General features: G+C 48.2%; 1 protein-coding gene and 1 pseudogene across 6 annotated transcripts in view; both read right to left on the bottom strand.

Annotated features, from left to right (window-relative positions):
* Positions 1 to 5196: 5196 nt before the first annotated feature.
* On the bottom strand, positions 5197 to 5315 carry LOC111747508 (annotated as a pseudogene).
* A 2320-nt stretch (positions 5316 to 7635) lies between these two features.
* Positions 7636 to 24825, bottom strand: part of ANKS1A (ankyrin repeat and sterile alpha motif domain containing 1A) — a 173574-nt gene continuing 156384 nt past the window's right edge. For 3 of the 6 annotated variants that reach the window (XM_011373500.2, XM_011373503.2, XM_023538472.1), the window contains 11 exons: positions 20244 to 20342; positions 19274 to 19426; positions 19010 to 19117; positions 17560 to 17724; positions 16062 to 16187; positions 15733 to 15804; positions 15459 to 15545; positions 14755 to 14892; positions 13079 to 13249; positions 11959 to 12056; positions 10706 to 11859 (listed from right to left, as the gene is read on the bottom strand). In XM_011373500.2, the coding sequence (XP_011371802.1) occupies positions 11799 to 11859; positions 11959 to 12056; positions 13079 to 13249; positions 14755 to 14892; positions 15459 to 15545; positions 15733 to 15804; positions 16062 to 16187; positions 17560 to 17724; positions 19010 to 19117; positions 19274 to 19426; positions 20244 to 20342 (1278 nt within the window). In that variant the 3' untranslated portion in view covers positions 10706 to 11798. Of the gene's footprint in view, positions 10416 to 10705; positions 12057 to 13078; positions 13250 to 14754; positions 14893 to 15458; positions 15546 to 15732; positions 15805 to 16061; positions 16188 to 17559; positions 17725 to 19009; positions 19118 to 19273; positions 19427 to 20243; positions 20343 to 24825 lie in introns of those variants that run through there. The other 3 variants (XM_011373502.2, XM_011373504.2, XM_011373501.2) reach the window with 2 other exon arrangements.

Here is a 24825-nt window from a genome sequence, read left to right as displayed (position 1 = left end):
TCTCTCTCTCTCTCTGCCATACCACACAGTAATGATTGCTGTAGCTATATAATAAGTCTTAAAATTGGGTAGATTGATTTTCCCACTTTATTCTTTTTCAAAGTTGTTTTAGCTATTTTAGTTTCTTCTATATACTAAGCTTGTCTAGAACTACAAAAAATATTGCTGAGATTTTGATAGGTGTTATATTAAACCTGTGTTATCAGTGTGAGAGAATTGACATCTTTACTATGCTGAGTATTCCAATCTTTGAACAACATGGTATTTCTTTAGTTCTTTAGATCTTCTTTGAGTTCTTTCATTAGCTTTGTGTAGTTTTCATCATACCAGTCCTACGTTTTGTTAGATTTATACCTAAGGATTTCATTTTCTTGAGTGATTATAAATAGTGTTGTATTTTAAATTGTGTCCACGTGTTCATTTCTAATAGACAGAAATACAGTTGATTTTCATACGTTTATCTTGTATCCTACTACCTCGCTTAACTCATTTATTCTAATAATTTTTTTGTAGGTTCCTTGGAATTTATGCAGACAACCATGTACAATAGTCCCCTCTTATCCACGGTTTCTCTTTCTGTGGTGGTTGTTTCCCATGGCCAACCACAGTCCGAAAATATTAAATGGAAAATTCCAAAAATAAACAATTCATAAATTTTAAATTGCATATGTCATTCTAACTGTCTCACTCTGTCCTGTCTGGGACGTGAATCATCCCTTTGCCCAGTGTATCCACACTGTATATTCTACCTGCTAGTTAATCACTTAGTCTGGGTTATTAGATTGACTGTTTGATATCACAATGTTTGTGTTTGAGTAAATCTTATTTTACCTAATAATGGCCCCGAAGTGCAAGAGTAGTGATGCTGGCAATTTGAATATGCCAAAGAGAAGCTTTAACGTGTATGTATGTATAGGAAAAAACATAGTGTATGTAAGGGTTGGTACTATCCAAGATTTCAGACATCTATTGGGGGTTCTGGAATATATCCCCAAATGGAAAAGGGAAGAAGACTACTGTAATCTGCACATGACAATTTTATTTATTCCTTTCTGCTATGAATGCCTTTTCTTTTCTTGCCTTGTTGCACTGGCTAGAACTCTGAGCACTTTAAGATTGGTGATAGTGGAATCCTTTCCTTGTTCCCAATCTTAGGAGGAAAAATTGTCTTTCACCATTAAATGTTAGTTGCATATTTTCGTAGATGCTCTTTATCAAGTTGCTCTTTATCTCTGTATTAGTTTCCTACTGCTACTATAACAGAGTACCACAAATTTAGTGCCTTGAGACCATGCTGATATATTATCTTACAGTTCTGGATGTGAGAAGTCCATGATGGGTCTTATGGGTTAAAATTAAGGCATAGGCAGAGCTGCATGAGGCTCTAGGATAATATAGTTTCCCATGGCTGCTGTAACAAATTACCATAATTGAATGGCTTACCAAAAACAGAAATATACTCTTTCACAGTTCTGGAGGCCAGAAATTAGAAATCAGTTTCATTGAGCTGAAATCAAAGTGTTGGAAGGGCCGTATTCCCTCTGGAGGTTCTAAGGGAGAATTTGTTCCTTGTCTCTTCCAGCTTCTAGTGACTGCTGGCATTCCTTTACTTGTGGCTGCATCACCCCAATTTCTGACTCCATGGTCACATGGAGGTCACGTGGTCCTCTTCTGTGTGTATTTATCTCTGAATATCTCTCATAAGGACACTTGTGATAGGATTTAGGGCCCACCCGCACAGTCTAGGATCATCTTCCCATCTCAAGACCCTTAATCACACAGGAAAAGATTGAATTGTATCCACCCTTAAATTCGTATGTTGAAGTCCTAACCCCCAGTACCTCAGAATGTGACCTCATTTGGAAATAGGGTCATTGCAGATACAATTAACATGAGGCTATACTGGAGTTGGATGGGCACTAATTCAATCTGACTGGTGTCCTTATGAAAAGACATGTGCTACACGAAGAGATAGACACAAACAGAAGTGCAACAATGTGAGAATGGGGAGAATGCCATGTGCAGGCCAAGGGATACCTGAAGCTACCAGAAGCTAGAAAAGAGGCATGGAACATTCTCCCTCACAGCCCCCAGAAGAAACCAAGCCTGCCAGCACCTTAATTTCATACTCATAGCTTTCATTTTTTTTCCCCTCAATTTTTATATGAGTTTGTTTGAGCCAAAACTGATGACAGTTGTTGGGAAGCAAGATATCAAATGCTCTTTCATACAGATAGCTTTCAAATAAAATAATTTATTGTCTGTTTAAGCCACTCAGTTTGTGGTGCTTTGTTATGACAGCCATAGGATATGAATACAGTAACATAGGTTACAGGAATTAGGACCTAATATTTTTGGGTGGCCATTACTCAGCTTACTATAAAGGAAGAATCTGTTTCCTTGACATTTCCAGCTTCTAGAGATTGAGCATATTCCTTGGCTGGTAGCCTCTTCCTTCATCTTCAGAGCATATCACTACAACCTTTGCTTCCATCATATCTCCTCTTTGACTCTCCTCCCTCCCTCTTAATAATCCTTGTGATTACATTGGGCCCTTCTGGATAATACAGGATATCCGAGACCCTTGATTTAATCACATTTGTAAAGTCTCGTTTGCCATGTAAGGTAACATTCACAAGTTCTATTGATTAGAACCTGGATACTTTTAGGGAGCTATTATTCACCCTCTATTTCCAGTTTTCTGAGAGTTTTAAAAATCATGAATGGGTGTTGAATTTCGTCAACTTGTTTTCTGCATTAATTGATAAAATAATGTGATTTTTCTTCTTTAGCTTGTTAATATGTTGAATTACATGGATTGATTTTCAAAAATTAACTGACCTTGTATCCCTGGAATGATGTGTAATTCTTTTAATGTAATTCTTAACTCTGTTGGCTAATATTTTGTTAAAGATTTTCATTGCCTTTATTTATGAGAGGTATTGTTATGTGGTTCCCATTTTTTGCATTTTCTTTGTTGGTCTTGACATCAGGGTGATACTAGCTCACAGAATGAATTAGTAAGTGTTCCTCTTGTTTTCTGGGACAGATTGTGTAGAATTGGTGTTAATTTTTCTTTAAACATTTGGTAGAATTCTCCAATGAAATCATCTGCATTTAGAGATTTTTATTTTTTAAATTGTGGATTTAATATTCATAGTGCTCCTAAAATTATCTCCTTCACACAGGGTAAGTTGTGGTAGTGTGTGTGTATGTATGTTGTGTATATGTGTGTGTGTGTATACTTTTTTTTTTTCCCCCAAGGAATTGGTCTATTTTGTCTAAGTTGTCAAATTTATGTGGGTAGAGTTGTACATAGTATTCTCCTACTATCTTTTTGATGTCTACAGTCTCTGTGGTGGTAGCCGTTTCTTCATTCTTGATATTAGTATCTGTGCCTTCTCTCTCTCTTTTTTTCTTTGTCAGTTTGGCCACAGGGTTGTAAGTTTTATTGATCATTATATATAACAAGTTCTTAGTTTCATTGATATTTTCCACTTTCATTGATTTCTCCTTTTATCTTTATTATTTCCTTCTTTCTCCTTGCTTTGGGTTTATTTTGCTCTTCTATTTTGAGGTTCTTGAGGGTAGAAGCATAGATTATTGATTTAGGATTTTTCCTCTTTTCCAATGAATGCATTTTAGTACTATGAATTTCCCTCTCAGCACTACTTTACCTTGTCCCACAAAATTTTATATGTAGTATTTTCATTTTCATTCAATTTAATGTATATTTTGATTTCCCTCAAGACATTCTCTTTGACTCATGGATTGCTTTGAAGTGTGTTGTTTATTTCCCAGTGTTTAGAGAATTTCCTGTTATCTGTTACTGATTTCTACTTTGATTCTATTGTGGTTCAAAAACACATTGCATATGATTTTAATTCTTAAATGTAATTTTAATTTTGTCGAGGTTTGTTTTATGGCCCAGGATATGATCTATTTTGGTATATGTTCCATGGGCAGTTGAAAAAAAATGTGTATTCTGCTGTTGTTGCCAAAAATGTTCTATCAAAGCCAAAGAGATCCTTTTGGTTGATGGTAGTGAGTTCTTCTATATCCTTGCTGATTTTCTCTGTAGTTGTTCTATCAACAAAGTCTCCAACTGAGTTGAAGTCTCCAACTATATTTGTTATATTAGTCTGCTCAGACTGCCGTAACAATTCACCATAGAAATGTATTTCTCTCAGTTTTGGAGGCTGGAGAGTCCCAGATCAAAGTCTGGCAAGTCAGTCTCTGACAAGTCAGTCTCTGACAAGTATTCTTCCTGATTTGAGGACAGTTGCTTTCTTTGCTATGTCCTCATGTGGCCCTTCCTTGGTACCTGTGTCTGGAGAGGGAAAGAGAGAGGATTCTTTCTCTTCCTCTTCTTGTAAGATCAGCAACCTTATTGGATTAGGACCTCACCATTTTGACCTCCTTAAACCTTAATTACCTCCAAAAGCCCTATGTCCAAATACAGTCATATTGGGAGTTGGGGCTTCAACACAGGAATTTTGCAGGGACATAATTCAGCCCATAGCACTGTGGACTTGTCTGTTTCTCTTTTCAGTTCAGTTTTTGCTTCAAATATTTTATAGCTGTGTTGTTTGGTGCATACACATTTAGGATTATGCTTTTTTGGTGCATTGACACTATTACCATTATATAATGCCTGCTTTCTCGTCATTTTCTTTGTTCTGAAGCCTACTTTATGAGATTTTAATATGGTCACTCATGCTTCCCTTTGATGTTTGCATCTTCTTCTTTTTTTTAACCATCATATATTATTATTTGAGGCAGTTTTCTTATAGATAGCATATAGTTGGTTCATGTTTTTAAATCTACTCTGCCAAGCTTTTGTTTTTAGACCATTTAAATGTAGTGTAATTATGAATGTTAGGGCTTAAGTCTGCCATTTAATTATTTTTTTTTACTTATTCCTTTTTCATTTTTATGTTTCTTATCTTCCTGTGAGTTACTTGAAAAATGTTTAAAATTCCATTTTGATTTATGATAGTGTTTTTGAGTTTATCTCCTTGCATAACATTTTTAGTGTTTGCTCTATGTATATATTACATATATACATAACTTGCCATAGTCTGCCGGTTTGAGTAAAGTATAGAAATCTTACCTCCCTTTACCTCCATTTATATCTTTTACCCTCCTTTCTTTATTTTTTTTTTTTTATTTTATTTTCTTTTTATTTATTTTTAATGCCTACGGCACCTGGTATTCCTAGGTGGTCTTCCATCCAAGTACTAACCAGGCCCGACCCTGCCTAGCTTCTGAGATCAGACAAGATCGGGCACATTCAGGGTGGCATGGCCATAGTCCTTTACCCTCCATTTAAAAGATAATTGTTTTAAATAATTCTTCTACATATATTTAGAAACACATTAGACTGTTATAATTTTTGCTTCAACCATCATATATAATTTAGAAGACTCAAGAGGAGAAGGAAAGTCTCTTGTATTTATTGTTTTTGCTTAATGTTCATTCATCTTTTCTGATGTTCTAAAGTTGCTTCTTTTATCATTTCCTTTCTATTTAGAAAACTTTCTGCTATTCTTTTTAGGGCAGGTCTGCTGGTGACTAATCCCTTAGTTTTCTTTCATCTGAGAATGTCTTGATTCTTTTTTATTCCTGAAGAATATTTTCACAGGGTATGGAATTCTGGGTTCACAATTCTTTAAGCACCTGAAAACTATTGTACTACATCCTTTTGGCCTCCACATTCTGCTGAGAAATCTACTGTCATTCAAATTACTTCTCCCCTATAGGTAAGGTATCATTTTTCTCTCATTGCTTTCAAGATTGTTTTTTGTCTTACATTTTCAGAAATGTAATTATGATGTATCTTGGCATGGATTTCTTTTGACTTATCTGGTTTGGGTGTGCTTAGCTTCTTGAATCTGTAGGTTTATGTCTTGCAAATTTGAGAAGTTTGCAGCCATTATTTCGTGTAGTACTTTTTCAGCCCCACCCTCTCTTCTTCTGGTACTCTGCTGACAAAAAAGTTTGATCTTTTGTTACAGTCTCATAGGTCCCTAAGACTCTTCATTTTTTTATAATCTATTTTCTTTCTCTGAAAAAAGGCAACTAAAAATAGAAAAGAAAAAAAGATTTTCTCTCTGTTGTTGAGATTGGGTAATTTCTATTCTAATTTTGTGGATTCTTTTTATTCTGCTGCTGAGCCATCCACTGAGATTTAATTTTGGTTATTGTATTTTTCAGGAGCAGTCTTGTTACTGCTGGGGTGATGGTGAGAGTTTTCCACTAGGTCTGACACCACCCCTCCCCTCCGTCCTTCCAGTCTTTCTGTTCAACTCCGGTTATCCTCTGGCCTGTGTGTCCTGACCTGTCAGGCCCCCAAGGCACAATCAGCACAGCAGTCCCAGGGTTGGGCAGAGTAAACCACATATAAGGCTTCTGAGTGGCATCAAAAGGGACTATGATAGTGGCAATGTGTCCTTGGTACCCTGTCCAAAAGAACAGTGACACTAAAGATGACCAGACCTTTTACTTCTGGCTGTGAGGTGTTGTCTGCCAAAGCCAGAGAGCAAGGGAGTGGGAGGCCCTGCAATGGGCCTTAGTCTACTTTCCCAATGTCAATGCAATCTGACCTAAGAATCCCTACTTGGAAGTTGGAACCTGGATGTTGGTCCTCTCTCTGCCATTAGCTAGCTGGCTGACTAAGAACCATTTCCATGAAGGCTCTGGGCCTTGTTTTCTTCATAAATATAACTGGATATTGGATTAGATCAGTGATCTTCTCTTTTAAAGCCCTCTGCAAGTGGAATAGGTCACAGAAATTGATGTGTTCCGTGCTAGGCAGCTCGGGTTGAAGCAGGCGTGGGATCAGGGCTCTTAAAACAGCTTGAAACCACTGGACTAGATGGTTTCTGAGGTCCTCTCCAGCTGGCGCCAGGCAGGTCTTTAAACCTTTCTGAGCTCAGTTTCCTATCTCTATAAATAATGATAACACTTACCCAGAAAAATGTGAGGGCTGATGAGATGGTTACCTGTAAAGCTACTAACAAGGCTTGGAGCACAAGTGCTCGATGAAGGGGTTGTTAGTGTCATTTGTGCCTTTCCAAACCCTCCCATTTAAGTACAGGCACCACCCCCTTTTTTCTTGCCACCAGGCTCTGGGAGTACTACGTCCCTCTGAAACCCCACAGCCCTGGGACTGTCTTGTGGGCCTTGCAGCATGGCTCTGGGCCAGTAGCTAATTGCCTATGTCTAAAATTTAACCTCCACAATCAAACCAAGTTCCTTAAAGGAGACACTCTCCCACAGCTGCTTTGTACACAGATGGTCAATAAATGTCTGTGAGTTGACCAGCCCAGACCAGGATGCAGAGGAGCTGTAGCTATTGCCGGAATGTGGGCCCTAGTTGGTGGTATTCAGATTTAGATGTTCCTGAGCAGAAGGTGAACTGCAGGGCCCTTGCACTTAACCAGGAGTAACAATAACTGACAATCCTTCCTGCTGAAGAACGCTGCACAGAGCAGGATTCCCAAACTCACCCCGACCAAACATAGCAGGATACTCACTACCAACCCAGAGCCAGCGTCTAGCCGCGCCGCGCCGCGCCGCACCGCACCGCACGATTAAGAAACAATCAGGTTCAAAGACTCCCAAAAGTAAGGCTGCTTTCGTTTCGCTGCTCATTTATTAATTCGGTCTGTTCTAAGTTGTACAGTTATGAAAATAACAAAACCAAAGCTGGAAGCCCAGAAATATTTACACACGCTCGTGTAGTGAGGTCAGTCTATGTTGTCACACAGATTGGTTATGTTTGGTACCACAAGATGTTTGTAATTCGGACAAAATTGGACAGATTAACAATTATATGTACAGTAAAATAAAAGGGGAAGTCATTCAAGTATCAAAATACAGAGACAAAGATTAAATAACATTTTTATTACAATTCAGTCCCATTGCCACACCATTAGCAACAATACTTTTGTGACAGTCATTCTGCAGGCCTGGGCATCTCAAAAACAGACCAAGGTCAGACTACTTTCTAACCTCTGGATGACTGCAACCCATGCCTGCTGCCTGCTCAATCCGAGGCTTCTCAAGGATCTCCCCCTACCATCCGATGCTTAGAAGCCCAAGAGGGATGCAGAGCGTTGCAGATGCGGAGCCTGTCAGGAGTGAGGTCTTGCTCAGTAGCTGGCAAGGAAAGAGGCGATCAGAGAGCCTGTGGCCGGTGATAGGTACTGACCCCATTTCAAGTCTCAGCTAAACAGGCTCCCGCAGATCGGAGACGCAGTGATGGGGTTTGTCACATTGTGTGACCTGCACTCAGAGGCGTGCAGAAGCAAGGGCTTTTCCACTTGAAGCCTGTCCTTAAAATTATAATATTCTTTTTTAGGGAAGGGAGAGTACCTGCCCCAGAGGAGAGTAAAAAAAGAAAAAAAGATCCAGTCCTTTCCTTTCTTGAATATTCAGAAATAAACCGTTCTCAAAACAAAACCCGGAGCCAGAGCAGACAAGCCAAGGCTTTCCAATATGAAAATACCCTGAATAAATAAAGATATAGCAGCTTCAAGGGGAAGAAACGCCTACGTATGACTTAAAAACAAACAGCGTGAGGAACTCATCGTAGTGTCTACAAAGTTTTCTTTTTGGACCTACCACCTACACCAGAGAGGCTTACTTAGAAGAGACCCGGCCTTCCTCGGCACCAGCAGAGTGCTGTAGGGGCACAGCTTACCCAACAATCTCAGATGTCCTTGTCAATTCCTGGAAGAAAGGAGGGGCTGAACACTGCACAGTGTGAGCTGATGGGAATCCTCACAGGCCTTGGAAGAAGAGGAAGTCAAACTTCCAGGTGTCGAGGTTCCTGTTTAGTACCAAAAAGTGGAGGATCACCTGCCTCTACTCCAGAGAGGTGGGGCAGGCTGGCTCAGCAGAGGGGAACCCACGGGGCCCAGCCTCGAGTCAGCAGGAAGACATGGCCCTGCTTTCAATTTCTGGCCAACCACAGGGGCTGAGAATGTGCCCGAGAGCACTCTCCCTGCACATGCATGGAGCAGAAGATTTTAATTCACAACCTTCACTGGGAAAGTGCTGCTGAATCCTGGAATCCTGACCCTGGGACCAGACTGAACCATGCTAGTGAAACGATGAGGTCTGCTGAATAACCCACGGAAAGGCTCCCCTGGGCTCCCTACTCTGGAAGATACTGGACAAGCAGCTGACCTGGCGCTCTCTCTCCAACTCACAGGAATTAGCCCCTTTGTTTCCACTATACCCCAGGAGGAGGAATACAACCATAGTTACAAAGCAAAGCGAGCCAGCAGGAGGGCTGAAGTGGCAGCAGTGCACCAGGATGCCAGCCTACCCCGAGGGCCACATTGGGGGAGAATCAAATTGACTGTCACCTTAGGTAGCCTTTTCTACATTTGGAGCCAGGGATGAGCCCAACAGCTGAAAATACAACAGTCAAAGCAATAATTCAGAGAATCAAAGTGAGTCCTAGTCATAGAGACCTAATTAGACAGATCACAAATCGGCAGGTAGCTATCTTAGCTGACCTACTCATTAATGCCCAAAACAGTTTCTTTTTTCCTTTCTGACTCGACTCAGGCAGCTGGAGGTCACCAGACAGCTCAAGGGCCAGGCAGCCCCGAGCAGTGCTCTGGCCACCAGCAGGTCAGAGACTGAGGAGTGGCTCAGAGCTCCAGGCGCTGGCTCGGACTTCATGGCACCAGGGACTGCTCACTCATCTCCCATTTGGCCCCTGGACCTTCATATCTGGAACCCCAGAAATGAACGGAAAGGTTTTGATTTTGTCAGGTGCCTCTAAGGCTGTGTTCTTACTGCAGAGGCTGTGTCCAGGTCTAGACAGGAACAAGAGTTTATGCAGTTCCATAAGGAACAGCAATCAACTTGGATGGGTTTGAAAAGCAGACTCTAACAAAACCTAGTCAATGCTGCCCCTCATGCCTGCTCTTTTCAACTACCCACAGGCCACTGCCTTCTCTTCAGACCTACTGGACCATGCCAAAATTCCATCCTAAGGACAAAGGGCTGGACAGACTGGCTTTTTCCCAGTCTCAGTTCCTCTGTCCTCTGACCCTGCAGCCACCTGTCTAAAGGTTGGCAGTTTAACCTAGAGGTTTGAGCCGTGTTAAAAGTTCATTTGATAAAAAAGAAATTTTTTTTTCTATTAAAAAATGTGTTCTGGACAGTCACTTCGCGACCCTCTGGAGTTCCAGTCTCGTCTCCGCAGCCAGGGCAGGGCTCACTCTGCAAGACCTGGTGGTGGCAGGCCCAGGCCAAGCAGCCGAGAGGAGTCCTACAGGCAGAGGCTGGGCCTGGGTCTTCAAAGCTGCAGGTGAGACGGTGGTGGTGGTGGTGGAAGCCTGTGCCCCCCACTTCTGTGTTTCCGCAGCACAGCTGGTTCCTCAGTGGCTCAGCTTGGCAGAAGCAAACACAATGGGGGGAGGAAAGGGTTAACCAAAGGGGCCTGCACGAGGTGGAGGAAATGGAAAGGAAACACGGAAGCAGAACAGAAGGTCCCTCACAGCCTCTCCTGAGCACCCTTCTGTGGCTTGCTCCTCTGAGCGCCCACGGCCCACTGCCCATTGTCACCTCTGGCTCAGCGCATCTGCTCAGGAAGGCACAAGGACAGGCAGAAGGACCCACCCTGGTTTATCAACTTGGGTTTCAATTCTAAAGGAAGTGCTGTAACTTACTGGCTGTCCTACTGGACTATGCTATGTTTGCACTGCTTTCTCTGGGAACTGCTTCTTTCCTGTCTCCTGCCATCTAAGCTGATGTGCCTGCCTGAGAAAATGTGAGGCTTCTTCAAAGCCTCAACTCCACGATCCTAGCTGCTGCACTGCTTTGAGGTGACAGACTGCACGGCCTTCTTTCTCAGAAGAGTCAGGAGGCTTGGGGCGGTTGATCAGGGGAGGGACCAACTGATGACTGACTATCTCGGATCCCCACACTCTGGAGAAGAGTCAGAAAGCTCCTGGAGACAAGGAAGTTGCTTGGTCCAGGTCCCTGTCCTCGAGCAGCTCCATCCTGTGAGGGAGGAAGGCGCACCATGTGTGCAGGGCGCAGGCCTCCCTCTTGCTGGGTGCTACGGGAAGGCCTTCCTCCTTGGTGAGCTAGACTCTGCAGCCAGCCTGTGACTCACTGGTGAAGACATGAGGGGCTCGCCACATACATTTCATCCCATTCCTCAGAATGGAAGACCCATCAGGACCTAGAGACCTGCTGAATGAAGCCAGCCTGTGGGTGTTCAGATGTACAGCGCCCATGCTTTGGAGTCAGGCATGTGCCCAAGGGCCTGGCACAGACTCTGGGCCTTCACAGAAAGCAGTCTGACCCTGGTCCAGCTACATCGTTGAGCTCGGGGTCTCACAGAGGGGAGGCCAGCACCTCACAGGGGAGACAGGGCCGCAGGCCAGCTGTGAGCAGAGTGCAAGGGGATTCTGGCACCAGGTGGTCACAGTGGTTGGTTGGGTCACGAAAGGTGCAAAATAGACAGTTAGCTCATAGCAGCAGCACCCAGCTGTGGCTCAGCATAGAAGACAGGAGAGGAGAGCTGACAGGGAGCCCAGCCTGATCAGGGCGAGCTGTCATTGGTGCTGTGGACTCTGCTCGAAGACTGCCCCCAGCCCTCAGGATCCACGGTGCCTGCCGCTGAGGCTTCTGGGGCCCCACAGGGCCCCCCTGAGCCCTCTTAGTGCCTACCTCAAAGGCAACTCAGCCCCCCCAAGCTGTCCTTGCCCAAGAGGGGAATTCACAGTGTCCGGTGGTGTTAGGTACAGGCTGTGAGTGTGCAGTGTCTACAGCTGCTGCCCAGGAGGAGAGCAGGGCCCGGTGGGGGTGGGGCCTTGGCGCCAGCAGCTGGAAGGAGAGTTGAGAACAGCAGGAGGATCGGATGGCAAGGCACAGTGAGACTAGTGGAGACAGGGAGTGGGCGGTTAGAAGATAGTGGTCTCATACTTGGTGCTGAGGCTCCGCTTAGAGTCTGGTTTGGGGTCCACAACCCAGGAGACACTGGCGTGGGACTGCGCGTCTGGGTCCGTATCGGGTGGTTCCAGCTGCCGAGGAAGAAGGGTGAAGGCTCAGTGTTGCGCCTGGGCCAGGGGACGACAGGGCGCAGCTGTCCCTTCCACCCGCCCAGGCCATGCCGGTGGCGGTATCCCACGAGGGGAAGTCCTATTCTTAGCCAAAGAGCAAGCTCCCTGGGGTGAGAGGACAGAAGTGACACCCTCCCTGGAGCACTATGGGAGGGCCACCTCTGGGCTTAGCAGAGGCGATGTGTCCCATGGATTTCTCGAAGCTGCTCAGGTAAAGGAGCCTTGCCCTACCTGAGCAATGTGCTCTAAGCCTCAAGCCTGTTAGTGGTAGGAGGAGGGATACGAGGTTTGGAAACTCCAAGCCTCGGGTCCCCTCTGGTGGGGCCAGAGAGCTCACCCCAGGCAAGATCACAGCAGGTACCCCAGGCCTCTGCAGTGGGCAGGACACACAGGACAACAACAAGGGCTAAAGCGCTGACAGGGGTGGCAAGAGGGCAGCTCAGGAAAGAAGAATGCCTCGCAGAGAGGGAGAGGCCACCAGTCTCAGAAAGCTCACGGTCACTTTGGGAAGACTGACACACAGACAGCAGGAGATGTAAAGACCTTGACTCCAGGACTAACAGACGGCAGCGGTAGGTAAGAAGGACGATGGGTGGTACAGGTGTGACAGTAACAACAGCGACTATCGGGGGGCAGCGGCACCTGGGGTGCGAAGCAAAGCAGACATAGACATGGGGTGCCGTTACAAGGGCTCGCCTGCTGGCTGTGCTCTCTGCAGCCCTGGGATGGCTGGGCCCTGCTGGACCCCGGGCAAGGGACTGAGCAGGATGCCCAGGTGGACAGCTGTCCACCTCTCATGAGACATGAGAGGGGCCACGGCTCTCTAGGTGAGGACGTTGCGACAGGAGCCTAATGAACAGGGCTGTTTCCTGAAAGGCCAGCTGTCTGAAGTGTGAGGGGCCCTCCCTTGAGCCCTGTTCCACCCCAAGCCCTTGTATCCCGGAGCTGGGGCATGGGGACTCTTGGCGAAAGGGGCCACGTACTGCTGACTTCCTCATGCCAACGCGAGGCTTAGGCACTGGTTTGGAAGATTTTGTTTCGATCATCTCAGCTGCAGAGGCCCCCATTGGCCTGGACTTCTGCGCCTGCAGGGCCAGCTGATAGGCCACCTCAAACGCCTGCCCCAGCGTCAGGATGATCTCGTAGGTCAGATTCTGGAAAGGAACAGAGCACAACTTAAGCAGATAGATGGGGGAGCTACCTCACCCCTCTTCTCTAGCACCTAAGCACGGGCACAGGAGGGACCCAGACAGGTAACGAGTAGTCAAATTTTTTTTTTGGTTGTAAAGCAATTGATGTTAGGGAACACTCTGAGCATCACACACATTTTGCGTTTCCTCACACATGATTTCCTCGGAGAGAAACACTAGGTGAATGCAAAAACTGCGCCCAGGTGACCTGGGTCAGGTGACTTGGGAATACACAAAAACGTGCACCCATCGGGATGACGATGAGTCACAGCATCCACACCTGCTCTCAGCTTTCCACCAGATGCACCACTTCACACCTGGCTGAGTGGCCCATGCCTCCCTTCTGTTGTCTGTCGTATACTGCCTCTCCCTGTCTGTCATCTGTTTGGCTTCTCTTTCTAGCTCTTTTGTTCTCTTCCTCTCCCACACGGGCTGGCAAGAGTGCAGGCACACACTCCCACAAGCCAACGTCAGGTTTCTCAAGGTAGGGTGCCACGTTTATTGTGGTGTTTATGTACTGCTTAGCCATTTAATGCGAATAAAACGGTGCTAGGGTTTGTATTTGGTTCCTATCTCTTTAACAAATCACTGATAAAGTCTTAGTGTTGTACCCCAGCCCCATCTCCCCATGAGCCTTGGTTTTTACTGTGATTTTACAGAGCATGGTGACCTTTAGGAGCACATCGGTTGTCACAGAACTGACTGATATGGGAAATGGGAGTGATAGGTAAGTGCCAGGAACGACTAGGAGTGGAAGGATTACCTCGTTTAACCTTCAGAACCACCCCGTGAGCTGGTCATAGTATATCCCCTTTTCAGTTAAGGAGTCAGGGAGGGGTGAAGTGTCTAAGCTCACACAGCTAGCGAGTGGCAGAGCCAGGAGTCTGATGCCAGGCCCAGGGAAAGCACTGAGGCCTTGGGGCTGGGGGTGCCTGAGCCACAGAGATGTAGGAACTAGCTGCTCTCATGGACTTGGACAAAAGTGTCGGGGTGAGGAGACGGGCTGGGGCCCTGTCTCAGGGCAGAGGGAGTCCCCGCTGCACTGGCCAGCCTCTCGCTCCTCCACTCCAAGGGCAGCTCCCCTCGGCCCAGCCCCAGCAGGAATCTGGGGGAAGAAAACCTACTGCCAGGAAGACTCCGCTGCCCCCAGGAGGGAAGCAGAGGGCATCTGAGGGAGACTGCCCTGCTAGAAGGTTGGGGAATTGACAAACAGCCTAGGGGAAACAAAAATAGTCACTGACGTACACTCGCTAGAAGCAGGAAAACCTGTCACTAGAACCCTGGACAAGTCCCTTGTTCTCTGTGCTTCAGTCTCATTGCGCAGGAATGAGTTGCACTGGATGGCTGCTGGGGCTACATTCGTGAACCAAACATTTGCTAGTCCCAATCAGGCGTCAGGGCAGTACTGCACTGAGGCCACCTCGATTCAGGCCCCTTCCAGCTGTGCCCAGCAGCAGGACTCTACTCACCACATCCACCGTGCTGAAAACATGGCAATAGTGGTGGCTGGTCTGCAGGTCCTTGGTGATGTAGGCAAAGGTACAGAGGTCCTCGGGGTCCTGGGCTGCACAGGAAATGTTCCGGATCTCATGCTCCGCGATGACGTTCTGCCGGGGAAAGCAGGGTCTGCTTCAGCCCTCTGACCATCGCCACCTCTCTGTTCCCGCCTAGGGTGTTAGGCAAATGCCACTTCCTCTTATTTTTTTTGGTGAGTGTGGGGAGCAGTGTCTAATCTTGCTCTATTTAGGTTTGGGGTCTCTACCTTCACGGCAACTGGGGAGTGAAATGCTGACATCCAACCACCAGCTCTCCAGCCCCTTCTGCCTTCCAGGGTGGAGGCGAGGAAGGAAGGGTATCAGGAGGGTGGGGTGCCAAGCATGGGGCCTGGGGGAGTCCTTTGCTCATTAAGGGACTCACAAAACTGAAGGCTGATGAGGAGGTTAGTGGGGCAGTGGAACTCATGCTGAGGAAAAGAAGCAGTGTGGGTCACTAGGGTGCAACCCCAGGATCAGGATATGTGGTTACGTGAGAAACAAGCACCTGGACTAGGGTGAGAATGGAGAGGAATAAAAGGGGCTGGGGACACTCTAGGGAAGACACCCAGCTGGTGGGGGATGAGGAATGGGAAGAAGGGTGGGTCATTTCCCGCCAACAGTGCCTGTGAGAAGCCTACCTTGTTGGAGGCATCGATGAACTTGACACCTTTGTACGTGATAGACAGGATGATGGTAGGGATCTTCTTCATGTGCTCAGTGGACTTCTATAGGGAATAACGGGTAGTCCTGTGAATGCCCCTTCTCTGGGCTAAGCCCCCTGGATACCCCAGCCTCCTCCACTCCCATTTTTACATAGGGCCCAGGTAGCTGCAGCTGGTACCCTCACTTGCTTGCTACCTTCCATCATAGCCAGCCCCCCCGCCGATGCTTTACCCCACAAAGATAACCCACCCGCATCTTGGCACAGGCGTCTTGTGTGGATTCTGTCCCTCGAAGATCTTTGATCAACATGGAGCCCAGATACTGTGGGAGTGAGCAGTGGCTGGGCTTAGGCAGTCCTACATTATCATGCAGGGGTGACCCAACCAGTTTGGGACCAGTCAGATGATTCCCTCTCCCAAGATTCCCTTTTCCCATGCCAGCTGGGGAGGCCGCGCTTCCCCCTAGGTGCTGGGAACATCTGGGGAGCAGTGAACAGCACTGGAGGCCTGAGCCTGGTTAGTGGGGAGGGGGCAGGAAGTAGGGTGTCTAGCTGGTCTGGGCGGACAGGAGCAACTCACGTTGGCTTCATAACCGCAGGACTCGAAGATGAGTTTCTCTGGCTGGTGCTGCCAGCTCTGCACAGGGGCATAGGGGGCAGCAAGGCTGGGGGGCCGGAGGGTGAGCTTGGCCTCACGGTGTTCTTCCTGCATAACACGTGGGTCACAGGTCTGCTTGATGCTCCAGAGGAGCTCACGCGCTCCCTGCCCGGCCCCAGCATACCCGGGAGGAAAGAAAAGCAGGCCACTTCAAGGTCAAAGGCTGGGTGGCAATGGCAAGGGGCAGACAAGCCATTCGAAGGCACTGTGGTGGAGTTGAGTCCTATCTACACCAGGGAAAAGGAAGAGAAGCAGAGACCTAAGCCACTGAAGGCAGGCTCAGTCGAGAAGGTTCTGTGGTGTCTGAGGTGAGTCTTCAACGAGACGGGAAATGACTAAGACCAGAGAGGAAATCGATCCGTGTGGGGGCGCACGAAGGGTGGGAGCAGGGGCCAGATTCCTGGAAGCCTCGCTTCTCAATCGAGGCCCCTGGACCTGATCCTGGAGTGGGGAGGTCACTGAGGTTTTCATGGCCAGGGTGTATTTTACAGATGGTCATGGCAGCATCTGGGATGGGGTGGGGGTGGGGTAGGAGACCACTGAGGTTCTGATGTGAGATGATGGAGTCCCTTCCCAGGCACTGGTATAAGGAAAGGGGAAGAGGGACACGATTCAGGAAATATTTATGACTTCCACTCCCAGCAATGTGCAAAGTCTCTCCATATAGAACAGCTGGAACTACTGGACAGCATGCTTTTTAAATCTTGTAAAAATTCATGGTCATACTTATGGAAAGGCTGGGAAATGCCTAGAGGCCAGAAATGAGAGGTGTGAGTCAAGAGAGAATGAGTGAAGCTAAAGTTCACCCTGATGGCAATGAGGGACACCTGCCAATCAAGGGCAAGCTCCCCACGTGCAATGACATGGGCTGTGGGGTGGCTCTTGGGCCCAGCAGAGGCTGGTGAGTCTGTGACGGCGAGTGGCACAGCTGAATGTGTGAAACTGGCAGCTGCACCCACCACTGGGCTACAAAACAGCAGGAAGAACTCAGTCTGATCTGAGCTGCAGTTTTGCTGGGCAGGTGAAATAGCAGGTATGGAGTTGAGGAGGGGAGAGAAAGTTCTGGGGAATGGGCAGGGTAAGAGCCTAAGGGCCAAGAAGGGCTGAGAGAGAGAGAAGCTGAGGGATGGTGGCCTGAGGGGATGGACTTCCGAGGAGGAAAGTCCAGGTCACATAAGATACAGCGAAGCCCTAGCAGTGACAGCTGAAGTGCATCAAAATGTCGCAGCACCTGGAGGCTTAAGGGTGAGAAGCCTGACAGGCAGCGGGGTGGTGAATGCTGGGAGGAGACTGGTATCTATCACCTGCTCTCAATGCCAGCCCAACAGTGCCTGGGCACAGAGGCTGGGGCTAGGAGGCCCTGTCTTGCCTAGAGGAAGGAGGGGACCCCTGTCTGCAGCACCCCCACTTCCTGCCCTACCTGGATTCTGAAGCGCTCTGCTCGAGAGGGTGCCGCAGGGTCGTGAAGACTGTCATGCCGCCTTCTGCCTGTGTCCCCAGGAGGCAGCAGCAGGTCAGCGGACCGTGCAGTGCAGGAGTCATTCTGGCTCAGTGGGGACGACGTCTGGGAGAGCAAGTCTTGGCACTGAAGCAGGGAGAAATCCAGGTGAATCTCAGAACCCATCAGGCCAGTCTCTGGGCTGGAGGTGTCAGCCAGTCCATGCTGGTTAGGGCCTGGCATGGGCAGCACAAACAAACAACAGGGGCCAACCCAAGGAGGTACCAGACGAATGGCTCGCTGGGCCAGAGTCTGTGAGGAAACAGGCTGCTGGGCCCAGCCTGGGCACAGTCAAAGCAACCAAATTCTTGCTGGAGCCAGGAAGCCCTGACAGCCCAGTCCTGCAGGTGAGCAGCCACCATGAGCACCCCATGTTCATACCCCTTGGCCTGGAGCCATATAAGAAAAGGGATAGGAATTACTTTCCAATTTATCAAAGATAAAATTATCTGTCACAGTCCATCGTGGATCTCTGGGGCATGTGACAAAATCCAAAGCTCTTTCTTAAGAAAACACATAGCACTACCAGTTTGCACCCTGAGGCCCTGCCTCACAGAGAACAGGTATCAGTCTCAGTTTTCCTATTTGAATGTCGGCTGTGTATCTGGTTCTCAGAACCAGGCTGCCTCAGCTTTCTCATGTGTAGGATAAAACAGCACTTTCTCTCTGAGGCTGCCGTAAATGGGTTGAGGAGCTTGGAGCCCAGTGCTGGTGAAGGGCTCATCCCCAACCGTCAGCAATTCGGCCTTGAAGGTTTGGGGAGACAGTCATCCCGGGCCTTGGGCATGCAAGTCTAAACCGCTTTTGCAGTCAGGGATTCCCTGTCTTGAGCAACAAAGCATTTGTGAGGTTTTTAAAATCATGAGCTCTCACACCCACCCTGCTGCAGGAATTTTCCTTCAGAAGACTTGGGGGGCCCAGGTCTAAACTTTGTGTCTCATGTCAGACTGCTTGAAAGAGGGGCTCCTTCCACCCTTGGTTGCCCCTCCGACTATGCCACCCTGAGCACTGCTGACTTTCACACTCAGACACAGCATCTAGCCCTCTGGGATTTGGATGTTTGTCTTCCTGCCATTTCTCAATGCTGTACTTCCTACTCATATTGAAACTGGACTCTTTATTATAGTCCCTCTCAAGCTTCTCTGATGTAGAGGGGAGACATATAACTGATAAATAGCCAGCTCAAACAACTGTCCCTACCCTTTGACCTGGGCCTAGGGGCAGACTTGGCCCTGACAATGAGAGAAGAGGAATCACCTGCTCCTCTATCATAGAGGTCACGCGGTCTGTGAAGAATTCCAAAAGAATTCTCTTTAATTCCTAACAATACAAAGAACACACACATATTCCTTTCCATCCCTCCCCAACTCACTCTCAGCTGGGAAAACCTTGGTGGTTTCTGAGGCGGCTCCTCATAGGGCCTGTCAGCGAGGGAGGCAATGATGCGCTTGCGATGGCCGAGCAGGTGAACCTTTAGGACCTGGGCAGGGCGGGGAGAGGAGCCATCAGGTGGTTACTGGGCCCACAGCTCCCGTCAGCCTCACACCTCGCCCTCACGGGCCAGGCTGGCAGGCAGCCTAGGGAAGCTCAAACCTCAGGAGCAGCCAGGCCAGGCCTGAGCAGAGGCTGCACTCACGTTGACAAGCTCCAGTTCCCAGAGGTTCTTCACAGTGTCGATGGAGCTGTAGCCACTAGACAGGAAGGAATGGACGTAGTCCTGCAGCCCCAGGGAGTCCAGCCAGGAGGGCACCGATGGGGGGCTGTTCCCATCACAGCCCAGGGCCTTCACCTGTAGGGCAAGGAGGGGAGGCAGGGCTGACATCTCAGCATTCATGGGACGAGGACCCTGCGGACCACGGAGACCCAGGCCAGCTTACACAGACTACACCGGAGACTGAAGCTGGGGCAGGTATAGGACAACTCCTGAGAGCCAAGGAGGGGCCCTGTAGGCCTGGGTCCTTGGCACCCTGAGTTCCCTGCTTTCACACGGCCCTTTCTACCACGGATCCGGTCTCAGGTTCTCCATTTGCAGAGCACCAGAGCACCCTGGATCTGAAGAACATGGCCCCATTAAGTAAGGCTAGATAGGGAGGAGTGCTTGCAGAAGGCCTCAACTGTGCTCTGACGAGGTCATGGACCCGGTGGGACAAGAAAACAGTGTGTGTCCATGAAGCAGGCATTAACCTCACTGTTGGGATTTGTTTGTGCTTCCTGAGTTTTGCAAGTGGAAGTAACAAGGGGACACTGGGCTCAGTGCCAGCACAGTTGAGGAGAAGCTCAGCCCTATCAGCCCCTGGCTCCCCAGGGAAAGATGTCGGGGGTCAGCACAGGCTGGCCTACTCTCAAGTGATTCAGGAGAGACCCTAGCGGAGCTCTAGGTGACAGGCCAAAGCTGTGGGCACCAGGTCCTCACTGTTCCTAGTGCTCTACTGACTCTCTGGGCCCTCAGAACTTGGCAAAGAAGAGGACTCCCCCAGGATGAGAGGCAGACACCCCACAGTGATCTGCATGCCCTAAGGGCCAACCTCCTTCCCTGTTCTGGGTCCAGGTGGTGGTAGGGAGACGTCCCTGGCTCTGGCAAAGGTTTCAGAGCTGTGGGCAGTCACCTTGGGCAGGGACCGTGCGGCCTGGAGCAGCTTCCGCCGGTGCTGTGGGTCGCTGATGCCAATCTCCCGCAGGTCTTGCTCTTCCATCACATTAGACCCCTGAGAACAGAAAAGAGAACATGAGGGCCCTCCTGAACTGACAGTTGGTGGCCACTTAAGGGTGTCAACTCAGCTTTTCAAGGCTCCTCACCAAATTCTTCTCTTTTGCCACAGGCACCAAGAAGGAGTGGAGACCTCAGGCTCCCTAGGGAGGCCAGGCAGGAAGAGGCCGTGGTACCTGCTGAGGTAAGCCGCAGACAAATCTGCCCAGGCTGCCAACTCTCACCTGAGTGGCAACCAGATGAGCTGGGCAGTGCTGGGGCTCTGGAACAAGCATGGGTGCAGACCCGGGCCAGAAAAGACAGGGCCCAGGAGGACACTGCGTGACCAAGCCTAGCCATAAGCCTTAGCCCACCTCTAAGTGAAGATGCATTTTCCTGGGGAGCAGGTTCCACGACCATCTGAGGTGAAGGACAGGTGGACAAATCCCAAGGTTCCTCACACTCATTTTATAATTTAAGGCTGTGACAGCCACCTGTCGGGCAGCTGGCAGCAGGGGCAGGCACCCAAGGAACCAGCAGGCATCCCGAGGAGGAGAGGTGGTGGGGGTGGGGTGGAGTGAGCAGTCAGAAAAAGGCTTCCCTGACCAGAAGAGGAAGGAAGGTCCGCGCTAAGCCCAAGTTGGACAGTTCTCCCCGACTGCTGCTGAACCCAAAAGGGCAGCTGAGCATGGAGGTGATGATGAAAAGGATGTTTACTTGCTGTGTGACAGAGACTGAGAGTTTTACACGGATCCTTCCATCTCATGTTCATAACCCTGTTCGTTAGGTTGTTTTAATCCTCGTTTTATAGATGAGGAGTCTGAGGCATACGGATGTCAGAATCTTGCCCAAGGTCACACATCTAGTGGTGTAACTAAGATCTGAGGCAGACTGAATATGCTCCCGACTCCGAACCCCTACGATGATATCTCACAATAGCGTCTGTCACAAGACAGGTTTTCAGGTTATGAAACATGAAGATTCATCAGTTCTGCCCTGTTCCTCAGCCACAGTGCCCACCCCCTACTCTCGAGGCAACTGTTACCACTTCCGTGGATGTCCCTCTGATACATGCAGGTGCACACTTCTTCGCACAAATGTAATTCTTGTACACACTGTTCAATGCCTTATTCTTATTACTTAACATATATAGGAGATTGTGCCACATCAATTATATGTAGACCTGCCTTTTTTTAAAGCTGCATAATCATCCAGGCTATAGACATGTTATAAATTATTTCGTCAGCTCCCTGTTGAAGGACTTTCGTTTCCAATTTCTGCTTTTCAAACAGTGTTGTGTGAAGACCCCCTGTATGTGCGTCATTTCTAGGGTGGTTATCAAGAAGAGTCTGCTGGGTCTGAGGGTTTGTGTATTCAGGGGTCTAACAGGCCGTACCCTTTCATCAGCGGTATGAGCGCGCCATTCTTTCCATCAGCAACTCGGGAGAGACGGCCCATCATGGCACACTTCTCATCCAAAAATAATCCCCCTCACAGTGAGCTCGAGCATCTCTTCACGTTTTGTCTTGTCTATCAAGTATTCACACAGCACTTAGTGCCCCACTCCATGTCCTCCATGCTTCAAACCCGCTAATGCGTTTCACAATAGGGGCGACCGTTACCCCTTTCTACAGCTCAGGAAGCGGAGGCTGGGAGAGCACCAACAATCTGTGGGGTTACATGGTACAAAAGCGTGGGCAGCAGTGCAGCTCCAGCAATCGCCCGCGTCCATCCTTTGCGTGTTTATCCTATGGAGTTGTTGGTCTTTTCTGCATTTGATTTGTAGGAATTCTTAATATAGTAAGGAAATTATCTTTATCTATGAAAAGAGTTAGACATTTGTTTTTCTAGTTTGTCATTTCTCTGACTTTTATGTTGGCTCTGTTCATGCAGAAATGTATCTGTATGTATGTGAATGCACCCGACTTTTCTTGTAGAGTTCCTCTCAGTTTTATCAGGCTAAGAGAGTCTTGCCTTCTCCAAGATTTTCAAAACAATTCTTTCACATTTTCTTCTTGTAATTTTAGTTTTGTCTTTTACAATTAAAATTTTAATCTATCTGGAATTTATTTTGATGTAAGGTTTCAGGGTCAAGTTCTACTTTATTTTTTTTCCAGGCAGCAAATTGTCCATTTCTTGAACGGTCTTTCCCCACCAATCTGAAATGACCTCTGACATGGCCTAAATTCCTGTGTTTTGGGGACTCTTTCTGGATTACATTCTATTGAGGTACGTATTACTTACACCTGCTTTACAGATGAGAAAGTTGAGTAACGTGGGCCAGCTCACACAGACCATTCATTACCTGGTGGCCTCACCTTTCTCCCCGAGCTCTAGTGACTGCTGGCATGGGAGCCTCCCCAGAGCCTGTGCATGGTGAGGAAAACTGTGCTCCATAGAGGATATTTTCCAAGCTTAAAGCTGAAGAGAGCCCTGGTGAAGAGAGAACTCTGAAGCCAGGCTGAAGAACACACCCCTTTCTGGGACACCAGGGAGGCCTGGGCCTGCAGAAGCCAGGTCTGAGGCCAGCTCCTATGTCACCAATCCAAGAGTCACCACGCTGAGTTCTTGCAGTTGCTCTGGACCCAAATCAAGGTGCTGGTTGGGAAAGGCAGAGAGAGGCAGCCACCTGCCCAGACCTCCTACCTGATGATCAGGACACCTAAGCGAGGACCTGACCTGAACCAAATAGTGTGAGACTGCAGTAATTTTCTGAACTCCTACTATAACCCCAACATTTCCTTGTAAGCATTCACAAGCTTTTAGGGCAACATTAATGCTGAACTGAAGAATGACAACCAGGGAAACCAGATCCAATTTGCGACAAGGCCCTCATTAACCAGACCCTTAGTCAAGAGAACTGGGTATTGTACTGCTGCTTTGAGAAAGAGTCAAATAGAAACAAAACAGAAACAGGATATGACAGAAAATCAAAGCAAACAGTTGCCAGAACGTAGGAACAGCGGGACCTCCTGAACCACTGGCCACATCTACATTCTGTGGGGTTATATGTTAGTTAAAAAAATAATAAATACATAACAACAATTATATATACATATAATAAAAATGGTGCTACAAATCTTCAAAGGCAAGAAACATCATTCTGGAAGTTACCACACCCTCTTCCTAAAGGAGAAAAGGACCAGTGCCTTCTAGAAACCTCTTCATAAGAAGGATCATGGGGGACAAAGGGACTTTCTACTTTACCTTCCACCATACTAACAGTTACCAAGAGCTCACTATATGCCAGGCTCTGTTTGAGTTCTCAGTGAGTTACTAATTAGTGAGCTAACAAAGCAGAACAGTTCGTTGGCCTTAGCATTTCAGTTAATAGAAATTTTCTTAGATTTTAAAAAAGTTTCTAAGTGTAAGTGAAATCTGAAACACATAACTACTCATCACTTGGCCTGGTTAGGTTTAGTCCCTGAGGAAGAAGGGGCAGGAAGACAGCAGAGACAGGAGGGACACCGCGGTCCTCCTCGTCCTGGGCTCTGTGCTTCAGCCTTCCGCTGCCCTGTCACTGGGCCCCCACAACCACCTGGCAGCTGTTTACTCCTGCTCCCACTTCGCGGATGAGGAAACAAGTACACGGCCAGAGGTGGTGCCAGGACGCCTACCGTCCTGGCCATGGCCTGCTTTCTAGACATCATGGGAAGAGCGCAGCAGGCAGCGGTCTTCAGGGCCCCTGAGCTCTGGGGCATAACAGGAGTTCCCTCAGCGCCCTCTGCTGGTCTTTGTGGGGAGGTGACATGTGAAGACATGCACAAACATGGGTCCTGACCTCATCCTGGTGCTGTGCTGGGGCTTTATATTCATTAATGAAAAAGATTCTGCCAATAAGCCTTTGAGATAGAAACTATCCACCTTATACAAAGAAACTGAGGCTCAGAGGACTAAGCTGACTTATTCAGGGTGACAGACCTCATGAGAGAATGGCAAAGGGACAGTTATACTCCCATCTGACAAACTCCAGGTCTCCGCTGAAGACAAAGCAAAGTGTGGAAGGTGTGAGCAGCGGCGGCCTGAGAACAGAAGCAGGGAAGCTGTCACAGGGCAGGGGCTATGGCCCCTTAGGAGTAGAGGGAGCCTTTGCTGTTTTACCTTCCCCCAGAACCAAAGCACTTGTGACTGGAACAAATGTCCCTTCCAGAGAACTTCCCTGCTACCTATCTTTTCTCCACCTCTGGAGGAGGAGTGGTGCTTCCTTCTTTAATTGTACAGAATCCAAACTCTTAGCACTAAGTGGACCCCTAGGGATATATGAGGGGAGGGCTTGCCAAAGCCTCGCAGTGAGGGAGAAACGGTCAGGATGTAGGCTTAGGCCTCCAGATATGCAGCTCAGGCACTGACCAAAGGCCTCAACATCTAGGGCCTGGAGTAGGCTGACTGGCAGGCAGCCGGCCTGGCCTGTTGGAGTGAGGGACAGGCCAAACCGGCTCTGCAGAATGACTTGCACAATCGCACACCATCATGACTGGGTGTCCTTCCTTGACAATGCACAA

Source organism: Pteropus vampyrus, unplaced genomic scaffold (genome assembly GCF_000151845.1).
Source record: "Pteropus vampyrus isolate Shadow unplaced genomic scaffold, Pvam_2.0 Scaffold225, whole genome shotgun sequence".
Classification (NCBI taxonomy): domain Eukaryota; kingdom Metazoa; phylum Chordata; class Mammalia; order Chiroptera; family Pteropodidae; genus Pteropus; species Pteropus vampyrus.
Note: the sequence above shows the minus strand (reverse complement) of the source record. Positions and strands in the feature narration are given on the sequence as shown.